The sequence below is a fragment of the Nesoenas mayeri genome, assembly GCF_963082525.1.
Source record: "Nesoenas mayeri genome assembly, chromosome: Z".
NCBI classification, from domain to species: domain Eukaryota; kingdom Metazoa; phylum Chordata; class Aves; order Columbiformes; family Columbidae; genus Nesoenas; species Nesoenas mayeri.
The window spans coordinates 7,960,284-7,973,341 of NC_137542.1; the positions used below are offsets into that span (position 1 = coordinate 7,960,284).

The following is a 13,058-nucleotide window of genomic DNA, read 5'->3' on the forward strand; positions in this document are numbered from 1 at the left end:
TATTGTCTTAGCTGAAAATCCTATGTCATCAAATCTAGAATGCCAGTATAACAGGTATGAACCATCTCCCCAGGGTCATGACTGATATCTCAAGCTTCTGGGAGTAACTCATGAACAGTGAGGCCAATTGTCCTCGCAGGACCAGATCAATGACTGGCCCTGTGTGACCCATCTGGAATGGCATTTGGAGGGTGAACTGGGTTCTCTGGTTTCCCAACCTGGATGCTGGCAAACCTGGCTCTGCTGGTGACATACTGCTGCTCCGCAGCAGCTGCTGCCTGAAATGTGTTTCTAAATTTAGGACCCTTCTGCCTTTCTGAGCCCATTCCAGGTATGCCAAGTCACAAAGCTCAGAGATCAACAGACAAGTCAGAAAACCCTTAGGTTTTAGCTGTGGCTGACTGGTGTTTGATTTCCTCCTTCTATTCGTTTGGAACTAAGAGTTTAACTGCAACTGAAAGCCTTAACAAACCTTACCTGGGTTGTTATGACTGTCTCTTTATTTGATGGACATAAAGAAAAACATCTCAATGTATATCAGGCTGCCAGCCCATTTCCTGATTGCAATGTGGGTTCTTCTGAGGATCACTTATATAAAATTCACTGTCCCAATTAATAAGTACCATTGAATTTAAGGAGTGGAAAAGAGGTTAAAAAGAGAGTTGCACAAGGAAACTGTACTTGCATTTTTCTAAATACATTAAAAAATAATATGCACAAACCCAAACTGGGATGGAAGTCTTGTCATAAAAGACTTTGGGCTCCAAGACTTAATTAAAAGTTGCTTTATCTGGTCACTTATTTGGCTAGAGTGTCACACACTCCTCCACACCTACATACTCCAATCTTACCTATCACCAGTAACCTATGTTTACTGGGACTACCAGTTTTATTCATACTTTGTGCAGATAAGATTCTGTAAGCAAGCTCGTGTTTCCCAAATGGGCTTCCTACAAATGAAAAATCCTTTAAATAACTCAGCTGTAACTCTACCATTGATGACATTTTCCCTGGGCTACCATCAAAGATGACAGGGTCTGTGCTGGATATGCCTTCTCTCTCCAGTATCTGTTTGCAGAGAACATGCAGTTCTTCAGGTGTTAAAGATATATGTTACAATTTGATCCCACAAGTTGGTTACAGATTTGACTTACCTACACAACAGGTCACTCAGGCTTGGAAAACCTAGGCTCTAGTCCATGTTTTTGGTCCTCACTTCCTTCCCTAGTGATTGCTTGCTTCACTGGCTCACATTATAAGTCTTTGCAGCAAAGAAAATATATGCATGGCATCCAGTGGGATGATGGACTCCACCTGGAAATCCAGTGAGGATCCAGGATTCCTGGATCCCTGCATACAGAGAGTGACAGCAGGAGAAAAAGAAGCTACAAAAGTAAATGTTTTGCCTTACATGGAAAACCATGAAACACATTTGGCATTTTCACTAACCCTGTCTAAAAGTACTGTAGGCTTAGTGTGCTGCAGATTTTTCTTCACACAAATGACTAAAACATGCTCTTTCAGACATAAGAAGAACAGGCCCAGTTGTTAATGGGTAAGGATAAGAAAAACACCAGCACACTAAAGACATGAATGAATCATTTGGGAACCCGATATTGAGAGCTGAATTAAAAAATAAAACACCCCCAGGAATTATCAACAAAAGATATCCATTTAATTATGCAGCCGTATAATACTGTAGGCCTGAGGCACCACGAACCACGTCTTCAGTAACGTTGGAAGTACAATCTCAGCATGGATGGACATGTCCTACCCACCCAGAGCTTGCACAGGTCAAGTACTGGTATTGGTGAGGCTGCATGAACTCAGACACCAGCTCAAGTGAGCCAGCTGAGTGGCAAGGTAGACTATGCTGCAGCTTGTACCCTGCCTATAGATGAATGGAAACTACCACAACCACTGGGGCTGCAGCTAATCTTCTGATTTAGATGTCATTGTGCTGCAGCGTAAAAGTCTGCATCAGTTTCAGTGCTGTACAACATTGTGTTAAGATACCTAAACCAGCTTAGACATCACCAACAGCCGTGGGAATGCACAGTCAACCATCTGGGTATTGACAGCTTCTCCACCTTGCTGCAGCTGCAGTGCAACCAGCACACAGGTTCAGAGCTAGCTGAAGAATTTTGTACTTTGTTGGCACCAGAGTCTACACCCAGTAACTACTGCTCGATGTTTTAACCTTGCCTGTGCCCTTTGCATGTTAGAGAGTTATAGTGTAAGTTTCACACCATAACTTGCACATCCCACCCAAATACTACATTGCTTTGCTGCTTTAAAATATGCTGCTTTAGTACATGCCAATTGTGTGACGACCAAGAGCCAGATTTACAGTTTTAGCAAGAAGCACAAGTCCAGTCACAGTGTGAATCACTTTGTTCAATGAAAGGCTGTTCTTTCCTGCTTTCTCTAGAAGCATGGGTCATTTGTGTTACTAAGCATCTATTTTTAATTTGTCTTGCTACTGCAAAATAGGAGAAGAATATGAAGAATTCTGAAGAATGAAAATTAACTTAGAATATCTAAGGTCCCCTCTATACAGTGAGAAGTAATTCCTGTACCAAAGAGCTCAGCTCAAATTATGCTGAAAGTGTGGGAAAGATAATTACACAAATGAACACTGGAAAAGATGATGTGGAAGGACTGTTGAAGTACCCTGCTCCAAGTCATGCAAGAAATCAGTGGTGGAAGTAAGAGTTTAACACAACGGTTGATCATGAGCCAGCATTGTGCCCAGGTGGCCAAAAAGGCCAACAGCATCCTGGCTTGTGTCAGAAATAGTCTGGCCAACAGGACTAGAGAAGTGATCATGCCACTGTACTCAGCACTGGTGAAGCTGCACCTCAAATCCTGTACTCAGTTTTGGGTTCCCCACTACAGGAAAGACACTGAGGTGCTGGAGATAGTTCAGAGAAGGGCAACAAAGCTGATGAGGGGTCTGGAGCACAAGTCTGATGAGGAGCAGCTGAGGGAACTGGGGCTGTTCAGCTTGGAGAAGAGGAGGCTGAGGGGAGACCTTATCACTGTCTGCTGCTACCTGAAAGGAGGTTGGAGCATGGAGGGGGTTGGTCTCTTCTCCCAGTGACAGGCGATAAGACAAGAGGAAATGGCCTCAGGTTGAACCAGGGGAGGTTTAGTTTGGGTATTAGGGAAATATTCTTCCTGGAAAGGGTTCTCAGGCATTGGAACGGATTGCCCAGGGAAGTGGTGGAGTCACCATCCCTGCAGGTGTTTAAAGTATGTGTAGATGAGGTTCTTATGGACACGGTTTAGTGCCTGAGTTAGGTTATGGTTGGACTCAGTGATCTTGAGGGTATCTTCTAACCAAAATGATTCAATGGTTCTATGATTCTATCGCTGGTCTCTTCTCTTGAGGCAATCCCTAGGGACATAGTCTGCACCACTTAGATTGCCTAGAGGGATGTAGGATGCGAAGACCTATTCCATGTGTTTCTCTTCTGTTGCTGACTTCAGACTATCCTGCTTACATACTGCTGTTGCCTAGAGGGCTGATTGTTTTTAAACACTTTATTTCAATATGGTTTTCAGCAGAGTGGTTATTATACGGGACTGTAATAACCACCGCCTGTAGGGCTTATTCCACTTAAGTGTCCATACTTTTTTGATGGTAAAAATTTAATCTACAAAGGGAAGCTTTGCTTGTGTAGCTCCATAAGTAAAAATGTTCTAGTACAGAGTAGGCATAGTTGAACATGAAGGACTAAATGCATTTTCCTGGGCATGGGACAGCATGAACACTGTATTGTTCTGCCAGGTCTTCTAGACCAGGTACAATATACAACATGTTTTCACAGCTTTTAAAAATTTCTGTCTCACCAGGGATCCAGTTATTCAGAATCAACCTCATCTTTTTTTCAGAGCATCTTTTTCTTGTTAAACACTTTGTTTTTGAACTTACTTGTCTTTTTAGTACTCTGGTACACACTGAGGTGAATCTGTCCTGATGGTACACACTGCATCTGTCCTGATGCAGACTGACAGCTACAGAGCAGGGAGAGCAGATCCCTGATCCAGCCACAGAAGTCTCATGTCACTGACACCTAGCATGTACCAAATACTTGTCCACAGATTCTTTTAACACGGGCAATATCGAGACGAACTCATTACAGCATATGCCTTCCTCCTGCAATCTCACAGTTATGGCTCCTTGTAATTAGGTTGTCTGCAAGAGCTGAAGGACTTCTAACGAGAAACATGGACATTGTTCAAGTCTGACTCCAATGCCTTGTAAAATGGGATTTACCTGCTTCTCCAAATATCCTCTGTAGACCATTAATGACATTTTAAGGTCATAAGCCATTCCAGTTGTTTGACATTGCTGACCAGACTTTGCCAAATGCTGTTTGCTCAGGAGTCCTGAGTGTTGATTGCATAGGAATCTGTAGTAAAGCTCTGCTTTGTCTGGCCTTGAACTCATCTTGTATGTTATTGTGTTACTGGTTTTGCAAAATATCTTGTGTGTTTGTTTGTTTTGTTTTGTTTTTCCTACTGCTTGGCAGTACTCTTGATATCTTTGTTGAGTCCCTTTTCAGTTGTGGCAATAACAACATGTTGCAGCAGATGCCATGCAAGTCTGACTTTGAAATGGTTCTAATCCATGTGCATTTCTTGCTTAACTTCTCCCAGTGTCTCCACTTATTACTCCCTATCTCTGCCCCATCTGTTTCACTACCCTTCTGCACATCTGTCATACTAAGTCAGTTTTCTAGTTTGAGTTCTTGTAACAATCTGGCACTGGGACCTGATTCCCCAGTGTCTTACTCTACAGGGTCGTATATCACTTTACTCTACAAAGCCCATATTTGTATGTGGTTATGAGTGTGTTGTACATTTGTTACATGCTGCTCTGAGTGCTCTGGATGTCCTTCGTTGTTGACTTGACCATACCACACATGTCTTATATTCTTGGATGGCTACAGGCATTTTTTTCCAACACACTGAGATTCTCTGTTGCTACTCATTTGCTCTTCCATAGTGAGACCATGACACGTGTGCCAGCAGACTGTTCTATGTTCCTGAATGTGCCTCCTTGGGACTTTTCTTTTTTCTTCAGCTGCAGCTTCTCAAAATCTGTTACAATGGTCCCTTCCTTATTAGCGAGGGTTCCCGATTGCACATCCAGTCTGTCTTTATCTTCTGTGGACCACCTACTGGGATTTGCATTGTCTTTTGCCTTAGAACCCACGCATTGCAGCGGTCTAAAAACCCTACAGGGAAGGTGACAGTGCTTTTCTGATGGCATATTTTTTGAAAAAGACGCTAAGACTTGCAATGCCCACTGGGTGGCTCCAGACGCTGCACCTTGCTCCTCCTCTAACCCTAACTCTGCCTACTCAGAACCCACCCAGCTCTGCAGAAATACGTGTTCAGTGTTGACTACCACTGGTAAAAATGACAGGGCAAGGCCTGGGGTAACAAACATACGATACAATAGATACATAATTAATGATTACTAATAACTGTTTGCATCACAGGAGCGCCCAGAGGCCCAGTGGAAGGTGCATGTGTAGGGAGTAACATTGATGCCAAAATTCCACCCATTGCACTTGAGGCACTTGACTGAGGCACCAGTACTCAAGGAAGAGAGATGGGTTTAGACAGGCCATGGAGGTGATGCCTTCTCCTCAATGACTGTATGGGCAGGCTAAAGGAGATAATGCTCAAAATGTAGGTGACTTACTTAAACTCTTGCGGTTATACAGGTTGAACCTGAGCTTTTGGGAAAAGGTAGTTACTGAGGACCAGAACTGCAGTGGTGCCTTCCCTGGCTCTGTGAGCACGTGTGCACGAGCACATGTGTGTGAACATGTGTGTATGTGACACTACATGTTTTTGCCTTGCCAGAAGCAGACAGAGCACATAAGGAGAGACTTGGCAGGGAAGAGGAAAGTCCTCTGATTTAAAGCGAAGACAGAGTAAATCACTATAAAGCACCAACGCAATAAATTAAACCCAGGCTGTTGTCTAACTCCATGCCTTCTCTTTGTAAATACACTCCAGGTTTGTCATCTCTTTCAAAATTCTACACATGTATGTCACTTCCACACAAACAGGTCTTCCTGCTTCAGGATTTCCACAGTTTTGTACTTTCCAGCCACCAAGTGCTGTACAGACTGTTAAAGGATCTGTTCCACCAGGACTGCCTTGTGGTAGGGCTTGTGTACCAGGAGAGCCACTCACCCAACCAACTCCAGCAAAGACAAGCATAACAAGGAAATAAACAGAGACTAGTCCTTTTTGGTTTACTCCAGGCAACAGTCTCATTTGGTCCATGATTAAGATTTAATTCAGATGTAATTAAGTCAACAATTCCTGCTCTTTGTGCTATACCACAATTTACTGCTCCAGGAAATCCTTGTCAGTTCTACTAGGCTTAAAAGAAGTGTGAAGATCTTAGCTGGCTTTGCATACACAGGGACTATAGTGACTCAACACATACGGTAAATACATGTGTTATAAAGAGATTTCTCCGTCTTGCAAATAGCATCACACAGGGGCTTGTGTGAATATTTTAGCTTTGAAATGCTAAAGTCAAGGAGGTTCTGAACTTCTGCACTTGATAATCTGTCATTGTGTCTCACCCAGCTTGACAACAGAAATCCAGTCTTCCGCACAACATCAATTTTATTGAAAGGTTCCAATGATTGAATTTGCGTTTTTCTTGCTAACCTGGCCTATAGGTAGCAACTGCCCCTTTCACTAGGGGCTGTAGCAGATAATCTACTGTATTAAGCATTTGAATCTATTTAGAAACTGGTGCTACTTTGCAGTGTGTCAGCTTGCTTAAAAAAGGTATCCTTGAAAACCTGCTTCTGTCCAGGGCTGAATTTAAGCCCATGTGTCTCTTCCTTCTTGATGAACATGTCTCTTAATCTATAGCATACCAACAAAGATGAAGTTTCAGAAGCACTTGAGGTGGAAATTCCTTGATATGTAGAGACAAGGCTTTGGAATTTCTTCTGTATCTTGCTCCCAAATTAGGCAAACAAGTGTCTTTATCAAGGTCCATATCTAGTACACATATTTGAGGAGAGCAGTCATAGCTGGAGTGGAGGGAATCTGTACTCAAACTGAACAGCCAGTCCTTTTGCCCACTTCATACAGTGCATAGGCATCATTAGATAATTGCAAGCTAACAAAGCCTAGAAGTCGTGGAAGACCCTGAGATTGCTACTCCTAAATCCAGAACACCAGCATTTAGGCAACTATTAAAACCCTGGCATGTCACTCTGCTATTTTAGGTATGGATTGAGTTTCAGAACCAAGGAAGTAAGCTGTATTATTTTTTTAAGTGTGTGGCTTTTAAATTTTTTTAAAGTGCTACATCTAAATATATCATATCATATGTAAAAACCTCAAAACCCTTGCCACCCACCAACTCTTCACTTGTTGCTTTTCTGAGGTCATGCTGCAAGTCCTGAGGAATTCTCTAGTAATACCACAGAGAACGATCCTTTGGAAATCTGAGATTTCCTGTTGTTGAGGTTTTTTGCTTGGTTTTGTTTTGGTCTCTGTTTTCCTAAGAAATGTATCACATATGAAACGCACCCCAGAAGAATATTTATGGGTGGATTTTGTAAATCACAGTCCTTAGAGGTTGCTGAAATCAGAATTTCTGGAGCTTCAGCAGATGAGATGATGAGATCTGATATTGACCAGTCTTAGCAGAGAACCAGAGGGCTGGGGAACGAACAGCTGCTTCTGTGCAGAAAGCTTGATCTTGCCTCATAAGGTGAGCAGAAATTGGAAAGAATGCCTGGCTATGAGAAGACATTTTTACTATTTCACTTTTAGAGAGCTCACCCAACACAACTGGTCATATGGGCAACCTGTGGAGACAGACTGAGGTCTCATCCACAGCTGCATTTTGCATTCTAGGTAAAATATACAAATGGCAAATAAACAATGATCCTGGTTGTTTTCTTCAGCTGCCATCAATGGGGAAGTTGCAACACATTCACGCCCATGTGGGCCATGCACTTGGAAGACACACTGTTCTCTGCACTAACACAAGCTTCAGCAACCATTCATATCTCTCTGAAGGCTAAGACTGAAGTGAAATTGATGAGACCTTGCTAAGGAGAGGTACCTTAGGTCCTGGCATCTCCAGTCCTGGCTTGCACTGTCTGCTCTATGGGAAGTCTGAGCAGCTGGTTTTGACATCAGATGACCCTTCTTTTGAAGGAGCGCACTCACATCTGTCCTATGCGCTCTCTGTTCCTCTGTCATGTGAATGCTATTAGTGACAGTCTCAAGAGAGACCGAATTATAGCCAGAGTTCCCAGCCTAAGATATGCTAAGTTTTTATTCTGGGAAGAAGAAGCAGGAAACAAACATTGGCATCAGAAAGATATGGAAGAATAGACATTGGGAGGAGGAAAAATGCTAGAGGTGCAGCAACCACAACAAGCTCAGCTGAACCATGAGCCTCTATTTGTTGGTCTCTGCAATGAGAAGAGACTTTAGAAAGGATATGGCACTTTACTGATGATTTAGCTCATTGAGTTTCTTAGCCCCAGGAACACAACAAGTCCAGTCCTCGTATCTAATGCCAGTGTCTGTCATCAAGTAGGAAGATATGTTGTCACAGACTATTTCATGTTGGCATACTACATGAAAGCTTCAGAACAATGAACACTCTTCACTTTTTGTAGTAAACACAGGCCGTCAGCATGTACTATAGTGTAATCTAGCAAAACAAAATAATTTTGGAGCCTTTCAAATGCTGTGAAGGAACAGCAGGCTGTGGGTGGGCTGCTGTGCTCTATGAATGCTGCCTGTTAATACCCAGATGTCAAATGCCAACTTTCCATTCACTACTGCAAAATAACAGGCTGCCATGTGGTAAAAATAACCATGGGAGGCATGCAACACATTCCAGTGTTTGTTTCACCTACAACACACTATCAGAAACGTCTCTGTGGAAGTTCCCTGAGTATCTGTATCAATGTTATCCCAAACAATGTGTCTCAGGTCTGTGATTTGGAGAACAAGTTTAAGGGAATGGAAATGCTTTTTGTTCATTTTTTACCCTGAATCTAAGGTAAATACGGGAAGGAGGAGAGCACTTTCTCGCTCTGTGACAATGGGAAAGAAACTCAGAAATGGCTGCTTTTTTTCTCGCACTGACCCAAGATCTTTAGGAGAACAAAAAATCTAGACTAGTCTTACTGCTTCTCTATGTCTGCTGACAGTTTGTGCTGAGAGACATGCTAAATCCAGATCTGGCTTCATCCTGCCACTAATGCAATGATACCACCAATCTTGCAGCTAGGTTTCAAACATTAACTAATGCAGCAATACCTTTCCATACTTCCCACTATGGACAGATTTCCAGTCCATTTAAGACTCAAAGAATGTTTAACAATGAGTCCAATCTTCTTGTTAAGTCCACCAGACCAACCATTCTTTTGAAGAAATGCAAGACACAGTACCAGGTTTTTTACATGGGACACCATAAATCTTATTCTGAAGACTCAAGTTAGGCAAGCAGAAATGCTGGGAGTGCAGGACTAAGCTTGCTGCAATCCTGCTTATCCTTCTATTTCCACTTTGCACTCTTGGATAGAAAGACTGTTCCTCATGGTCATACGTTTCAGAATATCTAAACATATTAAACTAATCCCAAATAACAAATGATCATTCTGCCTGTAATCCACTGTTACACCATTCATATGCTTGCATCTTATCTTAATTTTGCCCTCTCTTTTTTTTTAACTTGTGTGCGCATCTTGTACATCTATGTCCTCTTGTTAATTATGAGCATCATGATAGCATTTAATTATTTGTATTGCATTCTTTGTTATGCTTTGTTTCTGTTTTTGTGATGCAGATATTTTTTCAGTTGCTTGGCATGAAGCATACAGAAATGCTGACTAATGTAGGCATCCTTCTCTCAAATGCGTTTGCAGACAAGTAAGATCATTAAAACATTACACTTACTCATGTCTAAGTCTACTTATATGCACATATCCTTGCAAGCTACAAGCTGAAGTATGTGATTTCCTGTATCATGAAACATGTAAGTCTAAAAAATAAACAGCAGTCTGCGCACTCATGAATTTTTGCTGCCCCAGTTGAATTGAACACCTCCCACACAAAGGAGAACTGGTTACACCAGCTTAAGAATAAACACTTTAAGCATCTATATATTTTGCTAAATGTCTGATTTTAACTGGAAAGTTACTTAAAACTGAATTAGAAAAAGCAATACTCAAGCATTTGTGCTGTGTGCAAGGTCTTCGAGACCATCTACAAACTCAAAGCTAGCCCTGTGTTTTCCCTAAGGTTGAGATATTTGCCTCTTCTGGACAGCACAGACCTACATTAGCCCACATCCTCATTTCTGAATGTTAGTCTGATCTCAAGCACTATCTCCTTCAGTTTTCTGTTCTCTGTGTCATAGTTCACTCAGCTGTAAAAGTCCACATATTTTCCAGTGGGGACAAACCCAGAATGTGTGCCACAAAATTCACAGTCCTCTCTACACTGCAGCTGCTCTATGCTTGCACATATGACGCAGTGTGACTCCCACAAATGTGCAAGATCCAGGGCAGAGTGGTTGTATAGTCCCCTGGCATGATCTCTATGCCTGGTCTTGCAGTATTTTTCTATCCTCCAGGTGGACCAGCTGAATCTGTCCTCTGTCGCTCTCACTGAGAAGGTTTGGGCTGTTTTATAGTGGTCCATTGGACAATGCAAAGTGGGCTCCTGCAAACATGAACATGTAAATGAATGGTCCTCCTGTAATCCACCCCTCTGATACTTTCCTGGGAATGCAGATGGGAAATGTGCTGCATAGGGAGCAGAAAAAGCCTTTCAGGATGAGTTCATTCTATTTCACTCCTCCAGATAATGTGCTTGACATCTTCTGTTTTCCTCTTACCCCTTCTACAACCCTTTACCTTCGCATCCTATCTTGATGTGTCATGTTGCCATGGATGTAAATTTTAATTAGACTAATGGCCTCAACTTCCACTGTCTTATCGCTACACTTCAGGTGTAACATTTTCTCATTTAAATTAAAATACTTTTTTACTGTCTTTGGAGTTCCCATAGTAAGATAACAGGGAGGTTAAGCATGCTAGTGAGGCTGTCAAATGAATGTCCTTTCAACTCAAGAGCAAGCAGCTGACCTGTCATTTGACAGATACATGGTCACAGGAGAAGAGAGCTCTGTTACTTCCAAATATTCCAAGATTTTGTTTCATGGCTGCAGTTAAGGAAGAAAAAAACCAAACTATTGGGGCAAAGGGCATGGACTTCCATCCTACACTTTGAACTAATTAAGCAGTACTTTTGTGGTGGTACTCACAGAGCTAAAATTAAGCACATGCTGATGTGTTTTTTGTATGGGATTGGAGCACTTAGTGTCTTGTAGCATTCAGTCCTAGGTGAAATATGTATTGCAATACATATTTCTGAAGTTGAATCTGTGTATTATTTCCATCTATGGCATTAAATAATGTTATAAAACACCAGGTAGCAGTAGCAAATGAAATATTTTTTTAGAAGTTTTCTTGCCTTATGCTGTCACAGATGCAGCAGAACAGCACACATTCTCAGGTCAGTTTTAATTAACAAGAATCACATGACAGAGATGAGACAACTCTTACATTCATGCTGAACTGTTACTTCCACATAGAAGCCGTTTAGTGTTGTCCAAGCTCTGGGTAGGTCTGTTTGTTTATATCCATGAAGAAAAGTTCCCAGTGATTTCTCCAGGAAATTTCTCAAGAGGCTTGGTGTAAATTGGATCCCCCAGATGCTAGGCTAATACCTCAACTCTTGAACTGTTGGTACCATTTGCTTTTTTTCTGTCATTTATATGCCTCGGTTGATACATTTGTAAAAGCTGTGCTGCCAAATTTGACCAACTTTTACCAGTTTTCTGCTAGCTGAAAAAACCTCTAAATTCACATGGCCTAAATGGCAGAAGCAGCAGCTTTGGAATTCGTTCTGTGGGGTATAAAAGCATTTTCCTTATGAGATTTAAAGCCCATTGTTTGTAGCAAAACCAAGGAAAACACAAAAAAGAGGACAAATGTCATCTCAGACTGCAATGGGGAACTGATAAAAGGAAATAATTCTGACGGCCAAACCTTGCCTCTGAAAGCAGTAGCTATTTGATCTGCTGGTGGCATCTGCTGTTGTGTTTAAAAAGTAATTTGCACCAGTAAAAAGAGAGAGCCAAAGAGTGCTGTCCCGCTTTGTACTTGTTTTGGCAGTAGAAGGTGTAAAGCAATGGAGAATCTCTGAGTGTTGACCAAGTCATGCACACATATCTGAAAGGGGAACTCAGCCCTCTGTTCAGCTCCCTGGTGAGAGAAGTCCACCTAAGTCTATTAAGCACGAAGACACCATAATGACTCTACCTTGCAAACCTTGGACATCTGGGAGGGGAGACAAATTCTGGGCACACTGTATGCACACCTGCCTCTTACACTCTGCCCTGCTGGAGATGGGGATGTGGGCAAAGAAGGTCTCTAGCCTTAACCAAAGTGACCGTTCTTAGGCAAAACAAAGAGAAACTGTCCCTACCTGTGTATGTTTTCTTCCAGCTTTTTCACCTTCAGCTCATCCTCTTCTGACTGCTTCCTTCTGGCTTCTTCCTCTTCTGCAGAGCCAGCAGGAATTCCCTGTAGCAGCCATTTTTCCCGAAGAGCTTTTGACTGTAAGGTAAAATAAGCCAAACCTTAGGAGCAAACTGAACATATACCATCTGAAGATTGAGAAGGATTTACCTCCACTTCTGAATAGTAGATTGCCCCCACTAAATTTCTGATTACTGCTTTACACAGTTGATTTCAGGCAATCCATCAGCTGTTTATCCAGATATCAGATGTTCTAGATTTAGGAGCATCAGTTTTACAGTATGCACTTTATTTACAATCAATACCTTAATAGGAAGTAATTTTTAGTTCCTAATAAAAACAGGAATTTGAACCACACAAACTGCCCAGCCCCGCAAGAACTGAGATCTTGGAACAAAAGTGTGGATCTCTTGTGAATGATAAGGC

At 42.0% G+C, this 13,058-nt stretch overlaps 1 protein-coding gene across 2 annotated transcripts in view; it reads right to left on the reverse strand.

The window, feature by feature from the left end:
• LOC308051645 (paralemmin-1-like) overlaps positions 1-13,058 on the reverse strand; it is a gene marked incomplete at both ends in the record, with an annotated part of 123,585 nt that overhangs the window by 49,480 nt on the left and 61,047 nt on the right. For both annotated transcript variants that reach the window (XM_080362206.1, XM_080362205.1), the window contains one exon: positions 12,580-12,710. In XM_080362206.1, coding sequence (XP_080218332.1) covers positions 12,580-12,710 — 131 coding nt within the window. The remainder of the gene's footprint in view (positions 1-12,579; positions 12,711-13,058) is intronic.